Raw genomic sequence first — 21,473 nt, 5'->3', positions numbered from 1 at the left:
ATCTGAGGTCTGAATCATTTTACAGTCAAACTTTTGGAGCCATAATTCCCCTTGAAGTAGCAATCGATGCCTGCTAACATTTACTTGCAAAGTGTCTTTACAGGCTTTCTGAGACGTGTATGCGAGAAGAAAGAGCTTCATGAATCCATTTTCACAAAGATCCACGTTTTTATTGTAAGAGGAGACAAGATAAAGGTGTGCTAGTCATGGATAAAGTGAGGACTCCTACCTCTCTACCCAGCTCTTATAATTGGGGATATCTTTAGCATAGAGCAGCTTATTCGATGGGGAGTCTTTGCCCAGGCGGTGCTCTGATGTGGAGCAGGAATCCATGAAGGTCTGAGCAACCACAGATAGACAGGCGTCTGTGATGCTGCTCTTATGGATGTCAAACACAAACTGCGGGTTCTTGATCACGTTCACCCAGAAACGCAATGGAAGGCTGAAAGACGGAAACAAAAAGGACAAGTGAGGGATTTGTAGGAGTTATCAGACTTAACCATTGTTGCATTTTTTCCATAATGACCATTGTATAATAAGTTAGCTTTGGGAAACAGACCTATCATGTGTCATTTCATCTTTATAGAAGAAACTTACCAGTTGCTTTTCCATGTGTGGCGAACATCTGTGTCATAAATGCCATGTCTGTCTGCCTGCTCGTCCAGGAAGTCAAACATGTATTTGATGGCCAGGGGAAGAGTGCTCCCTCGGTGGACCGTACTGAACAACGTCTCGAAAAGATCGTCGACAAATTTTTGTAGCGTGCCCTGGTTGGAGAATGTTATTACAAGCGTATCAGGGATGAACGGGACGGAAGAAATAATGTTATGTCAAACACCAGAGGACAGCCGTGTACCTTAGTCGCCAGCAACCGGGTAAGATAAATCTCAGAGACCATCTTGCTGCCCCGATCTCCTTCCTTCTGGTCTCCGTGTTCGTGGTTTTTCACCAGGTGCCAGACCTTGACGCCGCTTTCCAAGTCAGGGGTGATCATAGGAGCACGGGAACGGAGGCTGTCCGGGCTCCCCGTGTAGCGAAAAGAGGAGTCTGTCCAGGACGGATAAGGAGTTATGTAAGTAAATAACTGGGACAAGAAAAATGTATCACTAGGCGAATATCACTAAGTAATATCAGGGTTCCTACACTGAACCAATTAGCTGCATCTTAAATACAAGATGTGTGAAAACAGGACACTGACACCTTTTCGTCATCACACATGAAAGCCAGAATTATCCATGCACGGAAAAAAAAAAGAATGCTGCATATTTATTTATCTCCTCGCTCACTGTTTAATCCCTCTTTCTCTGTCATGAATTATGGGATAATTATTAGCTTTTTATCTCACTCATCATTCATTCTCTTTCTTACATAATCCCTGCCTCGTGGTTGTGCCTGGCCTCAGTTAAAAGCGCTCATTATTGGCTCCTTCCTGAACGGCGTGTTGAAAACATCCCTGTCACAGTCTAATCAATGCATCAAAAGATCCCCAATTTGTAAGTTATTGTAGCCACTATCCTTTATCCATACATCCTCCCTCCCTTGTCAGCTTTTGTGTTCCTGCCTCTTCACTCACTCAGAAGGATGCTGGCTTTGGTTTCCCTAATTAGTCGGCATCTGCTCAAGGCAGACGACTCTCTGGAGATTCAGGATCTGAGGATCCCTGTGAGGATCTCTCTCAGTTGGCTTCAAAGGCTGAGCTGAACAACAAAGCATTTGCTGCCATTAAAGCCCGTTATACCTTTCAAATAAGGCCAAACTGCACCTCTGGAGTGGCCACTGGGGACAAGGAGGGGGGTGAGATCCAAAATCCTATCTTAATCCAGTCACTGGGTTTTTACTGCGCAAATGTTTGCCCTTCATTCCCTCTACAGTCAGAGCACTAAGCAGTGTCTTGCAGACCTCTCTTTTGCTGCCCTTCCCAGTTCCTGGACACAGCCAGTCAGTAGGGGAGTCTATTCAGGGGGATTTTAAAGCATGAGAGGGGGTGCTGGAGCTGTAAATTGAGTCAAGATGCTAAGTGCTAAAAGTGGAATTGGTATGAATCCATCAGCAGGCGTCGAGGTGCAGCTGTGCCTGCTGTGCCAACCCATGATTGATGAGGGCCAGGCTCATGCCAGCACAGAGTCCACTCGCTATGCCATGCACATCCAGCAGCCGCAACAAAATAGGAAAGAATCCCAACTTTTAAAACGACTTTAAACTCCATCTTTTAACATAGAATAATATAATAAAGCAATAATGTGAAAATAACTCCACAATACAGAGAAGTCCTTGCACTGATAATTACCATAAACTTCCCATCTCCCTCTGAAGTCTCTGCTGTGTTTTGTTTTGAGTGCTGTGCAATCTTCTAAAGGTCATTTCAGATCATCTTTATAAGTTCTGTTAAAAATGTCATTTCTCTTTATCTTACGCTGAATACATCATGAATAGAAGTATTATTTTCCACACTTATGACAGGTACGCACTCTTTCCAATATTTGTAAATAAGCTTAATTGCTTGGAGGGATAAGGATGCTCTCTCAGCTTGTTTTCTGTGTGCGACAGTTTAAAGGCAGCGTTCACCTCTTATCCCCATTCCTGATAATTGGCTACGCTCACTTATCTTTTTTTGTTTGTGTGAAGTATCATCCACACAGAATAATTAGTAATCACGGGTTGCCTGGTGCTGCTGCTGTGTCTGTCTGGCAGAGGACCAAATTTGGCACAAACTACAGGCACATCTGAAGTATGTCTGGTTGTGCTCGTGTACTGGGTGTGCTAGCGTACAGTGTGTATACAGCTATGGCAAACCCAGGTGTACCGCCCATCATTCATCATCATTATGGAAATATGATGGCATTCAAGTCCCAAATGGAAGTAAATTTTTATTGTTTTTATAATATATTTCTGGAGGTTTAGATTCCTAATATATGTACACCTACTTTGATGATGAGAAAAATGTTTTTTATGGATTGGTAATAGTACTTTAGAGCTTATTTCCTAAAAAACATTAAGAGGATGTGAGTTACTGCAGTATATATAACCCGTTACAGTATTCCCTGCTGAAACTAAGAGGAGATAGAGATGGAGAAGACTGTCTTCCAGCTTCTCTAGCATTGTTTTGTATCCATCCTCTCCTTTTCTTTCTGTGGCAATTCACCTAATTACAGTTCTGTTGATTCCATTTACAAATGGATAGAATAATTTACTCTTTTTTTAAAAAAAACCCCAAACATTTTATAAATAACTCCAGCAGTTTCACTTTCTAGAGGTAAGTTGTGTTGCAGTAACTGCTCAGCCCCAACTGGTGTCACTCATGCATGTAGAGGATGTTAGCTGACAATACTTTGCTTCATAAAATTGTGTTACTTAAAACACCCAATATAACCAAAGCACATGCAGCTAATAACCTGAAACATGTGTTACTGTTGTGGTAAATTCATCCCCAAAACTGTTAATACTACCCCAGCTCAGCTAGCCAAACCAGCATTAGCTTAGCTTGCTAACAGGCTGTTTAATGTTAGCGATAGCATGTTTGCACAAACACGTCAGAATCGTTCAAAGTTTTGAACACTATGTCTTTGTGCTAGCCTCTTAAATAAGCTCAAAAACAGTAACATTTTTTTTCCATTTTTGTGAAAACTATTTTTATTTATTTCATTTTTATTTATTTCATTTTCAGTTATGAATTCAAGTGCACCTCAATGACAGATGGGTAATCTTGTTATTTGGTTTATTGTACAGTGATGTGTGGAAGTTGCTTAGAGACCCCTCAGTGCTTTTATACTGAGTGTTTTTGTTCCCAACAGGAAGAAATCCAACTTTATGGCTGGAAATCATGTTGAAACATTGTGTTACTCATCCTGCACTCGGAGGCTTTCGCAAATTTGGTATCCAATGACAACTTGTATTTTCTTATAAAAGGGGATGATGCCTGCTTGAGAGGTGTAACAATACATGTAAAACATCATTTTAACAATCAGCAATTCAACAGCCTTAATCCAAATTGAAAGTCAAATATTAAAGTAGTTATCATTTTTTAAGAGGATGCCCTGTGATGGACTAGTGACCTGTACAGGGTGTACCCTGTCTCTTGCCTGATAGTGACTGGTATAGGATGTAGCCAATCCCAGTGTTAAAAGCAACACTACACAAGTGTCTGAGTCTAAAACTTTGTGATTTTGATCTGTTTGGATGGCATGCTGACATTCATCATGTGCATCCCTGGAGCCATTGTTGCCCTGCAGCATCCTGAGGCTGAGAAACCACATTTCACAACTATTTTTTCCCATCCAAGGGCATCATGTAACAGCTGCATTTTGCTTTATTGTTTTGCATCACACACCAGCAACTACGTATCAACACAGTGACAGTTTTCAATGCACACTATGGCTCATTCAGCACAGAAATGAAAAAGGGAATTTTGGACAAGCGAGGAAAGCCTCAGGCTGACTTTTATTTGCTGGAGAGAGCTCAAAGATGAGGCAGGATGCAATATGGATGCTAAATTAGCCATCGTTGGAGTGCAAAAACCAGCTAAATTTTATTGGTGCGTCTTTTGAAATCTAAATAGTAGTAAAGGTTACAATACATTCTGTATTAAAGTCTGCAGAAAGAAATGCATCCCATGTTCTTTTGCTTCACATGACATTTACAAACCTGAGGGTGACAGTCTGTTTCTCTTGATAGAACTGATTGGTTTTTATTAAAAATGTCTCATTGAACTCACGGATAAAAATAGATTTTGATATTTTAGCTGCTCCTTGTAATTTGATATGAATGGAAGTGATTGTGTTAAGTCAGCATGTGATATCGTCTCACTTTGATCGCCACTGATGAAGAAGTTCCAAATTAAATTTTATTGAGGCAGAATTTGTGATATTGGTAAACCGTTAATCTATTTTTGGGGGTGGGAGTTACGTGTACAGTATGTGAAAGTGAATCACATTTCACTTCCTGTTTCATGATGGGTATAACATTAATATCTTTCTTGCATCATCTGTTTTTCCTCTCTGTTCCTTCCACCTCTTCACCACCAACAAAGTTGGGATCTCAGCTGTCAGTCAAGCTAGTATTGGAGACAAAATTAGCTTTCTGGTGTAAAAACATTTTGATACGCTGGTGTGAAAATGGGAGCAAGTACCTTACATCTACATGTCACTAACCAAATAAAGACACAAAAACATCCAGAACTTCTTAATGTACATTTTACATATAATTCTGCTGTAGATTAAATTGCTTTTAAAGCTTTAACAGGGGTATATGCAGAGCATTTTCGCAGCATGGTCTCACCATATCTGCTAATGGAGGTACGTGATATGCTGGCTGAGGAAGGGATGTTGTATGATGAGGTCTGCTTTGGCACCAAAGCCACAACTGAACGGTCTGACACCTGTGAGAAGAGACACACCATTAACATTATAATGTTAGAGGCAATATAAAATTTGAATAAAGAAAGAAGAAACACAAGATCCTAAAGGAGTTAAAGGTATCCAGTCATGAAATAATGTCTCAGCAAATAAAACTGACTGCATGCTGCCAGTTGTATTTGTGTATGACATGTTCTCACCAATATTTCACACCATGAAGAAAACAAGATGAAGGGATGTAAGACTGAGTGAAAAATCCCCTGAGCAAAACTATATCTCAAAAGCCTTCATCCCTTTGTGTCATATCTATCCTCCCTGTTGTTCTGTAACACAGCCCCTGTGGCTGGCTTTTTTTTCCTTCAGCAGAGCAAAGTGCTGTGGCTGCATGATGGCTGTACTCAACATGACTGTCATTGTCACTGTCAATCCCTTCACAAACCTTAGAACATGATGTAAGCTTTGGAGCTTTTACAAGATGCAACAAGAGGGAGAGGAAAATGGAATAAGAGGCAGTCAGAAGGAGAGACAAAGAGCCTACCACGTTAAATGTCTCATCTCGTGTTCACTTCACAGTCTTAAAAAATGGGCTACGCAGGTATAATAATAGCAATAAAGCAGCTTTGAGTTGGAGTCAGAAAGGAAGAAAGAAGGAAGGAGATGGTAACATCTGAGAATGACACTTTACTTGTCTGTGATTAGCATTTACAAAAAGGTTGTTGGTCTTTAGTGTTGTTGCCAGTCTTCAGAAAAGATGCAAAAACTGACCAACCTTCATTAGAGGAGATGCCTTTAAGATTAACGTGATAAAATACTTTGAACTTCGCTCTAAAAGTGCAGCCTAATTAGTGATTGCTACCGCTGTCAGCACACCAAAACATCTTGGTTCAGAAAATACAAAAGACAGCAAACAAAACTTTTTTTCTCTGAAAACCAAAACAACAAAGAGCTTGTTGGCTGGCATTTACAGCTCACCCTGAGGAGGGATTTCTGCTGCAGACCCAGCAAAGAAAAACTGACGAGCCTCCAGTGGAGAAATAAACAAAAGGAAAATGCCAGGCTCCAAAAGGCATACCTCAAAGAATCTATAGAAAAAGAGAAAAAGCCTTCTTTTTATTTCCTTCTGTGAGAATGGGCTGGTTTCCATCCGTGGGAATTTCAGGATGGACATTATGGCAGACCTTGTCCTTGTTCTCATCCTTCCTCACTCTTTGCCGTTACCTCTTTCTTTTCCTTCCTTTGAAAACCAATCTTGGCTGTGATATTATTGGGAGTTGCCATCCGGTTTCCACCGGCTATTCTGGAGAGACACTTGACACTGGAAATGAAATCTGGTGGAATCCTCTTAAAGATGAAGCTCGGGTGCCCAGGCCTCTTGGATTGTAGATTAAAAATGGCCTTCTTAACCCCCTCCCCACCCACAACTGACATATTTGACCTCTCTCATTTCACGTCTTTCTCATCTGTCTCTGCTTCCCCAGAACGTAATTTCTCTCTACCCCATAGCCTCCTCATGGCTGACGGAGCACAGACCGCCTCTAATACACCATCAGCGCAGAATTCCATGAAGTTTCCACTGCTTTTTCTGTGATACATTTCCTCTTGGGAGCATGAAATAGGTTCTCAGCACCCCCTCTCCTCTTCCTTTTACATCTGCCTCCGTCTCTCTCTTTCCCTCTTGCTTTTGCACAGAAACTAGAGCAGTAGATGGTTTCGTGTGATAGCAGCAAATGATTGAAGGCGTGCAGATTCGCCCTTCAGGGATAATCCAGTGTGTGGCTGATAGTGGCCAGGTGTGATAAGAGCTGTGGGCCCCGCCTGTGATAAGGCCTTCCATTAGACAGTGGTGTGTCCACCAGGCAGCAGAGTGTGGTCATCCTCTATCTCTCTCCTTTCAGCCCTGCACCCCCCCCCAAAACCTTTTTCCCTTTTGGTATTCCATCTCTCCCCTATCGTGATGTCTATCATACAGTTCTCCTCTACCAGGTAGCTTGGAAACAAACTGTCCATATGGCCAATTTTCTTTTGTCAGAAGTGAGAGGAAGTGAATCTGCCTAAAAAGAAAGTTGGATTTAACCAAGCAAACAGGTATTAGCCTCACACAGGATAATTACTGCAGGAATGATCGTGTTTCAGCTGGCATCTGATGCTAATCTCTTTCTCTCAGAAGGGTTAAATTATTAGCGTTAAGAAGAGAAAACACCCAGGAGATGCTGAAACTGCTAAACTTGGGAGAAGAACTGGCCAATGCATGATGAAAAACTGGATGGACAGCAGGGGTCCCATCATCTTCCAGAAAAGCATGTTGTGGAAAAAGTTTTTAGGGATTGTGATTGTCAATCACTTCAACATTTGGTAAAAACAGAGGGCAAAAAAACAAAACAAAACAACAGTGGGTGTTTACTTGTGAAAGTAAGAACATTTACACAAAACAATGCAAAGGGAAGTCAAGGCATTGGGACTTAACACCTGAGTAGCCTTTAAAAACATGAGACTACCTGTAAACAATGACTTTGCTGGGAAACATAAAGATTAGACTCAGATTAAGACGGTCATGTGGTCTGATGAGTCAGGTTTACCTTGTTTCAGGTTGATGGGAATGTGAGGGTAAGAAGAGAGGATGATGAAGTGATGCAGGCATCATTGTTTTTTTCCTGTCTGTAAAGCATCGTGAGAGAGCATTGCCATGATTTGACGCCATATAAATAAAGTTGAATCATGCCTACCATACAGACTGTTGGGGCAATCTGGGGTTGTTGCAGGTAGTCAGGTCTAAAGCAATATCATGTGTCTAAAGAATCAGACCAGATCAGGTGACCACCTGAATATACTGAGTGAGCAGGTTACTCCATCTACTCTGACAGCACAGTCATATTCCAAGATAACACCAGGACTAATGTGGGTTCAGACTGTGAGAGAGTATCAGAGAGCCCAATTCACACATGGATTGCCCCGATCTAAACCTTTCTGAGGATCTTTGGGATGTGCTGGAGTTGTTGCAACTCATCATCAATACAAGATCTTGGTGAAACATCATGCAACTCTTAGCTAACTAAAATAATGCCACAATGAATGCTGCTGCAATCAAAGCTAAAGGTGGCCCAATGACACATTAGTGTGTGTGGAATTCCTTGTTTTGTGGCTGGGCCGTTTAGAAACACAGTTTTAGACTACGGGTTGTTGGGTTTGAAGCAAATGCATCACTTGCTTTTGGGGAGATGACTCAGGCACTGCAGCACTGCAGGATGAACCAAACATGCCTCTACTTATACACGATTCAAATTTGGACTAAGGATACTGCGCCATTTGATAAGTCTTTATAAAACAACCTATGCTAGATGTCCAAGGTTTCAAATACAGAACAATGAACCACGATAATGTTCGATTAACCAACGTGCAGCAATTCAGTGTAATCTGTTGTGCCTGGTGCTGATGAAAACAGCCTAAAATGCCCTCTGTGCTGCCTGCAAGGTGAAGTAGCGGCATCTTTCTGGCAGGCTCTCCTGGAGCACTTCCTGTTCCTCCACCGAAGACAAAAAGACACTCAGGTCAGCAGCCAGGGGAGGAAAGTTTCCAAACTTTACTTTTTAATTTAGATGTGAAATAAGCAGCATCCTGCCAATTATTGTCTCTTATCTGCACATTAGGAATTATACTCAGATATAAGAGAAAAAAAATCATCAAATAAAGATAATGGCCTGTGAGCCCCCACAAACAGATGTGGCATGAAGGAAAAGCTACTTCTAATAGATAAACATTTTGTCAGTCATCAGTAATTACTCCCACTGTGCACTTGTTAATGGATGCATGAAACTGCTTGCAGGTTGAATCATCCCAAAACAATGACTAAACATCACTTCATGATGATGTTAATGCTGCAGTAAAGTGACTCAAGTCGAAGATGTCTGATTCATGTTGCTGAAGGACTTCCTGAAGATCTCAGATAGCAGCCAGCAGCCGGTAGCTTAATTCTAGTTTGTCTCAAGACGGCAGAGGTGGGGGAGGAAAGGAAGGTGCGATGAAAAGCCTTGCTTTGACAGAGAGGACGATTAATCAGCAAAGAAAGATCTAAATCAGCAATCAGTCAATATCTATTTGATCTCATTAATCTTTTATCTCAGATCCTCTGTGTATCGGACAAGCGTGGAGGTATTCGCTGTAGGACTGTACACGCATGGCGTGCAAGTTTAATCGAGCTTCTATATTCTATCTTTATCCGTGCAAGAAGGAGAAAAAAAGATTAGCCAGAAATAGAAAGGAAGCGGTCGTCAGACGGGAGTTCAGTCCCCCTGACTGAACACAAAGGTGATGAATAAAGATGCTCAGCTCATTTTCAGTGTGTGCATTTATGTTTTTAATTTTAGCGTCGTGGAAAGGTGTGCATTTCCATATCCACGTTGTGTAAACCATTCTTTCCCATGTGGCATGGTAAACAGCCAATGGCATTTCTTTGGTAGCTCTGAGACCTATGAATTTTAATGCCTCCATCTAGTCCTCCTGTTTCAGCTACGGGAGAATTAGCAAATACTCAAGGTGATGCTCGCTCACTCTGCTGATTCCAGACCCCTCCCCTCCCTTACCTTCAGTATTTCCTCTTCACCTCTTCCCATTTCCTCTCCAAGCTCCCCCCCCTCACTGTTGAGCTTAATGAGCTGTGCTCCCTTGTTGTGATATGCAGCCACATGTGTTGTCACAGCTGCCAATTCAGAGCCGTGGCGTGTAACACAAACACACAACCTCACACATGGGGGCCACCGCCAGCTCATCAAAACAGTAATGAAGCAAAAAGTGTCTGATCTGCCCCCTCACCACCATCACCACCAACTGGCCAATTCCTTGTCTGCATCCCGTCGGTATCGTCTATGAAGTCGCTCGGTGTTGGGCCGTACAGTACGTTCTACGTGGGCACCCTTACATCCATGATCAAAAGCAGTCCTATGATCTGCTTTTGAGTAAGAGAAACAAGTGGAGTGGCCGTACGCATGTTGTGAGTGTTCTGTAGTGTTTCCCTTGGCTAACGATGGCAGGCAGACTGTGACGCAGAGAGATCTGCAGACAACAACAACAGAGGAGCCCATTATGGTGTGGAGGCAAACACACTGAGCAGCTTCATCAAGGGAAAGCACTGCAGAGACCAAGATGAGGTCCTTCAAGTCTCAGAGGAAGAGAGGGAGAAGGGATGAAATGAAGGCGGAGAAAATTATCGTTGCTCGCCAGTGGGGTAAGAGGGGGGGAAGGAGAGGGGAAATGGTGGAAGAAAAAAATGCAAACAAGGCAAGGAAAAAGCAAATTAAAAGTGGAAACAAAGTCAAGAGGAGAGGGGAGGGAGGCAAGCAGGGGGAGACAAAGGGGAAAGAATGCGTGTGGTGCCAAGTCCTGTGTGAAGGACACTATGATGCGTCCCTGCTTCTAATGACTCCTGCATCTGTTAATTTACCCTGCGAGTTCCAGTGGGACAGGAGTTCAGGATCGCTCCCCGTAGGGAAGGCTTGAGCCCTGCCACCTCAGCTCTACTTTCTGCCTGAAGATGGAGCATCTCTCCTCCTGATTTCCAATTCATTTCTGCCACAGCCTCTGCTCCTGACCAGGTAGCCCAGGATAAAACCAACAGACTGTATATAAGAGATGGACAGAGCTTCCATGATGTCACCTGTAGGTTTCGGAAAGGCCGAATTGAAGCTCATTTGGTGATTCCCACCGTCGCCATCTTAGCAGCATCATGCGTGCTGTCGCTCATAGAATATCCAAAAATAGGCAAATAGGTAGAGCTGAGAGGGAGGCTGTAAGCGTGGAGGTAAAAGATTGATGTCAATCAAACTCTGACCTGCCTGTAGCTAAGAGCTAACTCCGCTAACCCGGAGCTAACAGGAGCTAACCAGCTAACGGAGGTAAGTGGGCTAAAGCTAAGTGACACTGTTAACTGCTTAAAAACCGCGGCTGTTTTACATTCCTCCTTGATGAAGCGGGCTATCGGATACCTGTCGATCAAAAGGAACCGCCCCTAAATATGCCGAATTTCGTGATTAAATTACTTTTAAACGGGCGAGTTCGGAAAAAGTTCACTCCCCTCACAGTTGTCATGAAGGTAGACCTGACCTATTAAACCTAAAATGGATTTTTGTACCAGGCTGTAAACATGTTTATTTCTGCTGTGAAGTTGGTCTTTTTAACATGGGAGTCTATAGGGATTCGCTCTGTTTTGCAGCCCCTAGTGGATGAAGGGGGAACTGCAGTTTATGCACTTCAGCATAGGCTTCACTGTTAACCGCCGGAGGTTCCCGCTTGGTAAAACGTCATGCAGTTTTTAGGCATATGGCCCCTTATGGCTGATTATTGAGGGTGGGCCAAGCATGCGCTGCAAAGACTCATGACCTGCAGAGATGACTGCCTTCTTAATCTCTCATGACTGTCTCTGTCTCTTTTCCCCACTAACTCCCTCTTGATCTTCTTCATTCAGCCACCATAAACTCAACTGCAAAAAATACAGAGCATCATTTGTTCACAATTTCTTCTCCATTTTAGCTCATCAGAAAGTGCAAAATATGGCTCCGAAAACAGCACAATGTGGTTCTAGTGTAAGCATAGACAGCAAGGCAGCGAGAGAGAGAGAGAGAGAGAGAGAGAGAGGAAAAGTAAAGAGACGTCCTCCTCCTGCAGAGTCATCTTTCCAAAGAGGGGAAAGCTGAGACTTCATCTCTCCTGCCACCTGTGCTGTAATTGTCCTCTATTCTGTGAGTCAGTTGGATCAGACCAGACATGAGAATGCAAATGAGGGTCTGGAAATTGGCTGCCGTCAAGTCAAAAGCAGGAAACGTCACTGTTGCCTGTATAGATGGAACCATTTTCATGAGAACAGCTCCAGCAGGAATTGAATGGAAATAACCATTTTCTTATGAAACAGAAGAAAAAAGGTGAGGTGTGAGTGGTAATTAAAGTTTATTTTAAAACTGTTGTGTGTGATTACCTGGTAGTGCAAGAGGGCGTTGAGTCTCTTCCAGTCGTTTTCAATCTTTGTGGTGATGTCCTCGTCCTGCAACACCACGCGAGCCATTCGCCCCTGACGCCACTCTGAGGGCACAAACATACACAGGTGAGGGTATAAAACAAGTGCCTGTTGCGAATTTATAGCCAAGCTGAGTCACATTAATAATTTTCTGAACGTACAGATTACCATGCTACCATGTCTATATATATATAAAAAAAAGCTTTAGAGCAAAGAAGTGGTGCTCAAGTTTGGTCCTTGAGATCTACCATCCTATAGATGGAACCCTTGTCCGACACACCTGACTCATGGCTCCTCATCAGGCCTCAGCAGAGCTGAATGACACGCAGAAGAGGGAATTCAGCTGAAACTTGCAGGATGGTAGACCTTGAGGACTGAACTTTGGCCCCCCTGCTTTAGAGGAACTGTGCATGAACGGTGTATGACACTAAAATAATTCTAACTTTAAGATAATTGTCTACAAACGATCAAGGTGCACAAATGAAACACTTAGCAAAATCTTTCATTTTCACTTTTCTTTCAAGAAGCACTTCCTGGTAATTATTGGTTGAGAGAGGTTGAGAGCAACAGCTTTTCTTTGGTCAGTGTCTGCTTTTTCACTGATTTTCAGTCTAATCTTCATATCCTAACATTGTAAAACAGGAGTGTCCAAAGTGGCGTCCTAAGGGGCTTCTGTCCTGCAGGTTATAGATGTTTCCTGCTGCAGCACACCTGGATCAGATGGATGTGTCAACATGCGCCAGACATGAACAAGCCCAGGAGTGACAACTAACTTGACTTGGGTGTTTTGGAAAAGAGAAACATGTAAAACCTGCAGGACTGCAGCCTCAGAGGACCAGAGCTGGGCATCTCTGTTATAAGAAGAATGTGTGATTTTCTTTAAAGGTGGAGTATGTAAAATGTACAATATTTTAAAAATAAATTAATAAAATAACTACAATCATAATTAGAAAGTTTTTTGAACATGCAGGTTCCGGTCTGTTCATATTTGATGCATTATTAAATTACAAGTTTATTTAATGACAAATGACAAAAAGCACATTTTTTTACTGGCAGGCAAACATTTAAGAAGGGTCTTTGTCATTAATTAAACTTGTAATTTAATAACACATCAAATATGGACAGACTGGAACCTACATGTTTAAAAAACTATCTAATTATGATTGTAGTTATTTTTTTAGTTAATTTTTTTTTTAAATATTGAAAATCTTACATACTACACCTTTAAGTCATTCAACACAAACTAATGAGCAAATCTAGCAAAAAAAAAAAAAAAAAATAAGAAAGAAAGAAACAGAAAAAATAGCAACTTGTATATTTTTAACCCTGCAGTTGTACCTACAGATATAAAAGCCAAAGAAAACACAGTTACAGATAGAAAATGGTAGTTTTGCACCATTGAGGTTGTTATCAATACGTTATTGGCCCCAAATCTCTCACATTTCAGGATGGTGTGAAGAGTGTCCTTCACTAGAGGAGGACTAAAGGACACTAAACTAAAGAGATACTTCTGAACTTTCAGTCGCTCCATCTGTTGGTTGAAGCTTCATCAGACATGGTCTCCATGGAGAAGTGGTTGTCAAGAAGCCACCTTACGTCATGGCAACCAGGACAAAAGGCTGCAGTATGCCACACGGCATCAGAAGGGGACTGAACATCAGGGGTAAACGTTCTGAAGGAGTGACGTTTTCTCCACAAAGCCTGAACCTCAACATGACTGAAACAGTGTGAGATCATCTGCAGGAGAGCTTTCCATTCAATACATGGCTGCAACGATTCACGGCCAAAGTTTTACCTACAAACAGCCGACACAAAAAGATTGTAAATATTATGCACCGATTGTACACCTGCTTATTCATTGCACTGCTAAAACTGGCAGAAATATAGACTGAATGGCTTCAAGGTCCCAATAACCCTGAACACAACCACTTGAAGAAGCAGAGCTAATTAAACTGAGCAACGGTGAGAGACAGATCTGTGTGCAGCCAGTATTCTTGCGCTCAGACAGGGATTGATACACATCTTAATTTAAGATTCCACATGAGCAATTGCAAGATGTATATGCAGGCAGGCTGCTTGCTTTAATTGGTACATGTGTCACAAATGCAGGAGTTGGCCCATCACAGTCTTGAAGAAAGGAAAAGCAGAGCAGACAAGACAGGAGGAAAAAGCAAAACGATGAGAAAATGACCTCCTTTCAAAGGGAAAGTAAGAGGAAGCAGGGCTAACAGGTAGAAGCGGGAAGCAGAGCCGGTGGAGGCTTCTGGCTGATCGTGCCGTAATGAAATAATAATAATGATACTGATAGGTGAGCGGATAACCACTGCAGCCTCATACTGGGAGTGAGCATTGATTTTCCCCTTGTTGACTGGGTTTTATTACTTTGTGCCTCCGTCAGATGACCACATGTCATGTCTGGCTGGAACAACAACCCTCTAACCTACGCTCAAATCTGCAGGAACGAAAAGAAACACTCAGAAGCGACCTCACACTGCTCGTTCTACACATACAAACCGTTTCACACGCAATTATTTTCAAGAGAGGGCACGGTGGTGGAGAGACGGTTCGGGCGCTGCTTTGCAGCAAACAGAGGAGGGCTTTTGTTCTGCTCGTCCACGTGAAGTGAGCGAAAACGAGAGGGACAGAGCGATGGCAGGCGAGGTAGGGACAGGCGAGGATGGAAGTGGCAGACTGCGTGGGAGTGGAGCCTGGTGTGAGGCTGGCGAGCCAGTCTGTCAGCTCTTACCTGGGTCAGCCGCGTCACACACGCAAAGAGCACACCAACACGCAAACAAACGCGCATCTGCGTCTGAATGTGCTGCGTCTTACTGGCGCCAGCAGGCAGCGAAAGCAGCCAGACAGGCAGAGAGATGCACCACACACACTGTCAGTCAGTTTGATCGAAGGTCTGGCAGCAGCACGCCGAGGCTGTTGGGCCGCAGCACAGTTTTTATCACGCTAATGCACCGCTAATCTGTACACATGCCGCCGAGTTCGCTCCCTGATACATGCAGCTATCGGTGTGGAGGACTTTACACCTGCTGGATGAATCTGCAAGTGCCTACATTGTGTATTTACTGTATTTGTGTGTGTGTGATGTACCGAGGTCCATGTCGACAGCACGTGGCCGCTGAGAATAGGGCATGTTCTTGTAAACGGCATCTAGTATCTTCTCCTTCACTTGGGTGATTGTGTCGCAGTTCAGCACCTTGACTGGAATCTCTGGGCTGTTTTCGTTGTCTGGATTGACACAGTTTAGGATCTGGAACGTAGAGATGAGGAAGAAAAAAAACAAAAGACATCACAAAGGGGGGAAGGAAGCTCAAGCTGTCCCGGTACGGACTGGACCCGGGTTGAGCTGGAGGCTTTGCTCTCATTAGATTCGCCTTGGAGCATAGCAGGAGCTTTGGGAAACCATTTCCGCTCTTACTGGCAACCCAAAATCTAATTTCACACCTTCGGCGGGACACCAATTTCCAGCTCTGCTGGGGTATTAGCACGTAATGAGCCAAATTCCCAGTCAGAGCAATCAGAGCATTGTCAAGTCACATGCTGCTTGTGATAGAGCTTTTTTTTCCCCATGCATGTGCATGTGTAAGGGAAGGGGAGGTGGGGAGGGGGGGTGTTTTGTGTGTTTTAATCTCAACACCCTGATGTTGAACCAACATGGGATCCTGTGAGATCATCTTTATTCCCACAAAAACAGTGGATGCATTTTGTTAAAAAAAAAAAAAAAAAAAAAAAAATTGCGGCTGTGTGCATCTCCTCTTGGCAGCGTTTCGCGTTTCTCTCTGAGCCTTTGTGCAAACTTCTGGTGCGGCTGCTGGAGTGTGACGTACCAGGGTTTTGTACTCGATCTGCTGGCGGATGAGCTTGTCTTCACTCAGGGAGTAGCGGGCCTCTCCGGTGATGGCGTCGATGGGCCCCTTTTCCATCTGCTGCTTGATGGCGCAGTACAGCATGAACAGCGGCTCCCCGGCACACTCCTGCAAGCACAGCGCACAAACAAAGCAACACATTCACACATGAGCGGACGCTGCAACATAAAAACTAAAAAAGCAAAACAGGCAGACTTTAACACCTACTGTACACTCACACTTTGTGTTTTTTTTGTTTTATTTGGAAACTTTAATAATGAGATGTACAAAGGAGTGATTCATGCATGTGTTGCTTGGTGCGCTAACCTTGAGGAATTTGTGCAGGAGGAAGGCGAACCAGTTTGTGAGCATCTTCTCTGCAACCGACTCTGTTCTATAATGACAAAAACAATAAACAGGAGACACAAAATGCAGCGTTATCCTCTCAATAAACCAAACTCTGAGATGACAAACACACTCCATAATTCATGAAGTTAAGAGGGGAAAAAAAAGAAAAAGAGAACTTCAGGGAGATTATCTTGACATCTTGGCTGGCTGGTTTTAGCTTGTGTGCAGCCTGCAACGCTGCGGTCACAGTGTGTGAGCAGAGACATGGCTGTGGGTGCGAGCGATCGCACGCGAGCGCGCTGATGTGTGTGCGGTTGATTATTCATGTGTGGTTCAACACAGTGGGACATCAGCAGCTGTGACAAGCCTCAGCTGTTGAGAGAGACGAGCGCTGTCACAGCCAGGTAACGCCTGAACACAGCCAAAACGATCTCTTCTCCTTTCATTTCCTCCCATCCCCTCTGCCCCTTCCCAGTCAATCACAGATGGAGGTGCAGCTTGCTGATGGGCTCGATTGGGCATGACAGGAAGAAAACCCAAAAACAATCATGCAATGACATCTTATGGTTTCCATCCCAGACCCAATGAGCAGTGCAGATAACTTGTTTTTTTTCTGCTCATATCTACTTTTGCTTCATTAAAACCATCCTGAACTGGGAATGCTTAACATGTATGAAGCTTATATGAAAGGGTTAGCTCAGTCCGGACAAGCACCTGACGTACAGTTGTGCTCATATTTATTCATACCCTTTCATTAATGAAGGAAAAAAAAACAGCTGCCTGTAAAATAAGCTGAAATTGACTAAAGTAATAATAAATAAAATTTTTATGAAAATCATTACATTATTTTATAATTCTGGTTCAATAGATTTTTTTTTTTTTTTAAAAAGCAAACAAATAAGACAATTTATTACATATTACATCAGTGATAAACTAATATTTAGTTGAACAATCCTTTAATGTTTCCGCTCCAGTCAGGTGTTTTCTGTTCCTCTCAGTCAGACTCAGATATTTTGTCCCACTGTTCAACAGAAAAGTGCTCTAATTTGTCCAGGACCAATTTGGTTGTTTGTTTGTTTTTCTTTCTTTCTTTCTTCAACTCGATTAAATAAAAAAAAAAGTGCCTTATATTACTAAACTATATTTTTTGCAAATTTTTAGTTATTGTTCCTTTTTTAAGTCTCCAGTTATTTGAGTGACTGTTGTAAATTCAACCTTTTCTTTAATGAAATGGGATGAATACATATGAGGACAACTGTACATAACGAGCACCCACCTCATTGTTTCTGCGAAACTCCTCAGCACTGGGTCTAAACCTATACTGGTAGATCTAATGTAGCTGCTACACACATGAGTGGTGAGTTAACACGCCATGGTGAAGTGCCCCCACTTCCCCCTGACTGCAGTGCTGTTTGCAAGACTGTGACAGCTTGTGATTGTCACCTGGTGGCGAAGATCACTGCCACACGCGTGAGCGTTGCCAATTTATATGGCAAAGCGTTTGGGGGAAAAAAAATGACCCTCTTAATGTAGCGGGAAATTACTGTGATTACTCCGGTGGATGTGATGGAGGGGCTTCGGTGCTGAACTGTGGATTAGCAGGAATGGAAGCAACCAGGTATTAAAGGCAAGCTGGAAGGCTTTCGTCTCCTTTATGATGCTTGGGATGATTATACCTATTCAGGCTCTGCATGGATCCTGAAGTGAGATTATGACTATTATTGGAGATAATTGCGTTAAGTCGTGTTGCAGGGCTGCAAACAGGAGTCCAGAACGAAAGCAGGCGCTCCGGATGGTTTGTCTGAGGCGAGGAGGCTGCCACAGCTAACAATCTGGTCACTGAGACGAGGAGAAGTGTCAGTCATTCTCTGGCTCTCATTAAACTGGGACAGGGTGAGGCAACTTGCCGTTTTCATGCGCTAGCATGAGATTTTCCTGCAGCTGGAGGACTGTGAAACAGAAGTAATACAGGATTTTATTTTGAATGATGTGTGGCCGAGCTGCAGTGGCGGATCCTGCAGGTGAAGCGATCAGCTGACCAGTCAGAGCTGCAGAGCTGAGTTACAGCCCATATGAAGTGTGATGTTTCAGCAGAAGGAAGGCATAGAGATTAGTTCACAGAGTTTTCTGAGGTGTTGAGACCCAAAAACAGAAACGTCCCAGCATATTTCAATGCAGTAGATTTGATTTTGCATTGATAACACGTGTGTTATTGTTCATTTGAGGTGTTTTTTCACCACTTCTAGACCTGGTAACTTCGAAATGATTTTTTTTATTTTAAAGAAAGTCTTTTTACTCATACATTTTGAAATGAAAAGACTTTGTAGGTGTGCATACTTTGTCACCTGACAACACTAAAAGGAACACATGTACAATTGCTCGATGCAAACAACTAATTAGCCAATCACATGGCAGCAACTTAACACATGTAAACATCGAGCGGTGACTTGCTGAGGTTCAAACTATGCATCAGAATGAGAAAAAAAGGAGATTTAGGGGACTTTGACCGTGGCATAGTAATGAGTTTGAGTGTTTCAGAAACTGCCTGGATTTTCACACAAAACCACCTCTAGAGTGTCCTGTCAATGTCAGAGGAGAATGAACAGACTGGTTAGAGATAATAGAAACACGACAAGAAGTCAAGGTATGCAGAACACAACACGTCCAGCCTGGAAGCAGATGTTCTCCAGCAGCAGAAGACCACACCAGGATCCCTCCTGTCAGCTAAGAACAGGAAACTGAGGCTACAATTCACACAGACTCACCAGAACTGGAAAATAGAAAATGGAAAATCTTTGCTGGTCTATATTTTCAATTCAACTTCAATTCAACTTTATTTGTATAGCGCCACTTCATAACAATGTTGTCACAGGGCACTTTACATACACGGATGATGTTAGCTGATCACTTCTGATGCCATATGTCAGAACAAGATCCAGAGTGTGATGATGAGAATGAGTCGGTCTGTGGACATTTTGCGAAAATCCAATTGCACTTAATATAGAGTTAAAGGCAATGGTTAAACTGTCATGTTCATCATCAACATGAATGTTAAAATCCCCTAGAACAATAACTTTATCAGTATTCAGCACTAAGTCTGATGAGAGGCATGAGAAGTCAGTCAGAAACTGAGTAAGATCCACATCCACATGGTAGGATCAGAAACTGCTGGAAACATCATGAAAGCATGGATCCATCCTGCCGTCAGGATCAGTGCTTCGATTTTGGACACTTTAATACCAACATGTCATGGTTTAACCTCCACTCCCTACTTGAGTATTGCTGCTGATCATGTCCATCCCTTTCTGACCACAGTGTAGCATTTTCTGATGGAAACTTCCAGCAGGATGATGCACCATGTCACAAAGCTCACATCGTCTCCACCATGACGATGAGTTCACTGTCCTCCAACGGCTCCACAGTCACCAGATCTACATCCAGCAGAGCAGCTTTGGGATGTGGTGGAACGGGAGATTGTCACGTCAATACGGAGCAAAATCTCCAAGGAACGTTTCAAGAGCCTCGCTGGATCTATGACATCGAGAATTTAGTACGCAGTTACTATCCGAAGGAGAAAGCGGGTTCTGGTGAATGTACATTGCAAATCTTTATGGAAAGGCCCCCAAATCTCTCTGCAATTGCCCTCCTTCCTTTATAAGAATTCCCCCCTCTGATGCTTACTATGCTCCCCCGCCCCCATCTCTTTTTACTTGTATGAGACTTGAGTGTGTTAGAAGTTAATGGAACCTATTAAGCTTTTTAATAAGCTCAGCAAGTCTTGAAGAAGGAAGTCAAATAAGGCTTTTTGTGCAGGGGCTATGCTGACTCCTTCTTAAATATATTTCCTCTTGAATGTTTGGGGGAGGGGGGGCACTTTGTTCTCCTCCTTCTCCTTGCCTTCTTGTCCTCCCCGTCTTCCTCCATTTCCTTCTTTCCGTTAATTGAGTTTCATTAATGAACATCAGGGTTTCATTATCCCACATGGAGTTTAAGAGCGGGTCCCAGTCTTTGGGCTCCTAATAGTAGCTATAGAGTGAAAGTGTGTGTGTGTGTGTGTGTGTGTGTGGGGGGGGGGGGGGGGGGGGGGGGGCAATATTAGCAGCCAGTGAAATGTCGCTCAATGAAACTAATGCCAAACACAATACTCACGCTCTTAATAATGCTGTACTCCATCGCTCTGCATGGGCGGAAATCTCATTACAAAAACGCTGAGAATAAAAATAATACAAGAGTGAAGAGTCCCAAGGTGGCGGAAGCAATGTTCTGTGATTCCATTAAAAAAGCATTATGAAGAAGATAAAGACGCTGGTTAAAGAGTGGCAAAAGTTAAGAAGAAGGAGAATGCATCTTAATGTAGGAGGAAGCAGCCATTCACAGCTGTTCTGATGGGGTTAATCTAACGCCACAAAGATCTGAGAAGTAACAGTCAGGCAGATAAAGAGGCTGGCGACCACAGACACGAGGAGGTGGGGGGGCGTACTCTTCATGCAAAAACAAAATCTAAACATTACAGAGCGCTGCATCGATTCCACTTAGTGCACTCGACTGTTAAGGAATAAAAGACACAGCCTACATTCTGCTTTCAAAAAGCTTTTAGAACTTTTAGAACCAAAGTAAAAAAAAGAAACACCAACATCGTTGAGGAGCAAAATTGCATGTAAGTCAAGGAACACATCTGACTGAGGTAATTTATCTTTGCTGCATAAATGTAAGATTCTCGATCAGATCTAATTCATTTTTCCTATTACACTTAGCAGAGTATAATAGGAAAAAGAATGTAGAGTGCACAACAAATTATGTATTCCCCTTGGCATTCAGACACAAGACACTAAGCGAAAAACATAAGCCATGCTGGATTTTCTGTAGCTATTATAAAACTACTTCCTCCAGTAAATGGCAGTGATTTGTTTTGCGCCC

General features: G+C 42.9%; 1 protein-coding gene across 1 annotated transcript in view; it reads right to left on the bottom strand.

Annotated features, from left to right (window-relative positions):
* Positions 1–21,473, bottom strand: part of plxna2 (plexin A2) — a gene marked incomplete at both ends in the record, with an annotated part of 193,455 nt that overhangs the window by 8,326 nt on the left and 163,656 nt on the right. Inside the window, 8 exons of the mRNA XM_079239812.1 lie at positions 230–442; positions 598–767; positions 857–1,047; positions 5,275–5,374; positions 12,313–12,416; positions 15,454–15,613; positions 16,191–16,337; positions 16,536–16,602. Coding sequence (XP_079095938.1) covers positions 230–442; positions 598–767; positions 857–1,047; positions 5,275–5,374; positions 12,313–12,416; positions 15,454–15,613; positions 16,191–16,337; positions 16,536–16,602 — 1,152 coding nt within the window. The remainder of the gene's footprint in view (positions 1–229; positions 443–597; positions 768–856; positions 1,048–5,274; positions 5,375–12,312; positions 12,417–15,453; positions 15,614–16,190; positions 16,338–16,535; positions 16,603–21,473) is intronic.

Source organism: Telmatherina bonti (genome assembly GCF_933228915.1).
Source record: "Telmatherina bonti genome assembly, chromosome: 4".
NCBI lineage: Eukaryota > Metazoa > Chordata > Actinopteri > Atheriniformes > Telmatherinidae > Telmatherina > Telmatherina bonti.
The sequence above is the reverse complement of the archived record's forward strand: the minus strand, read 5'-3'. Positions and strand labels throughout refer to the sequence as shown.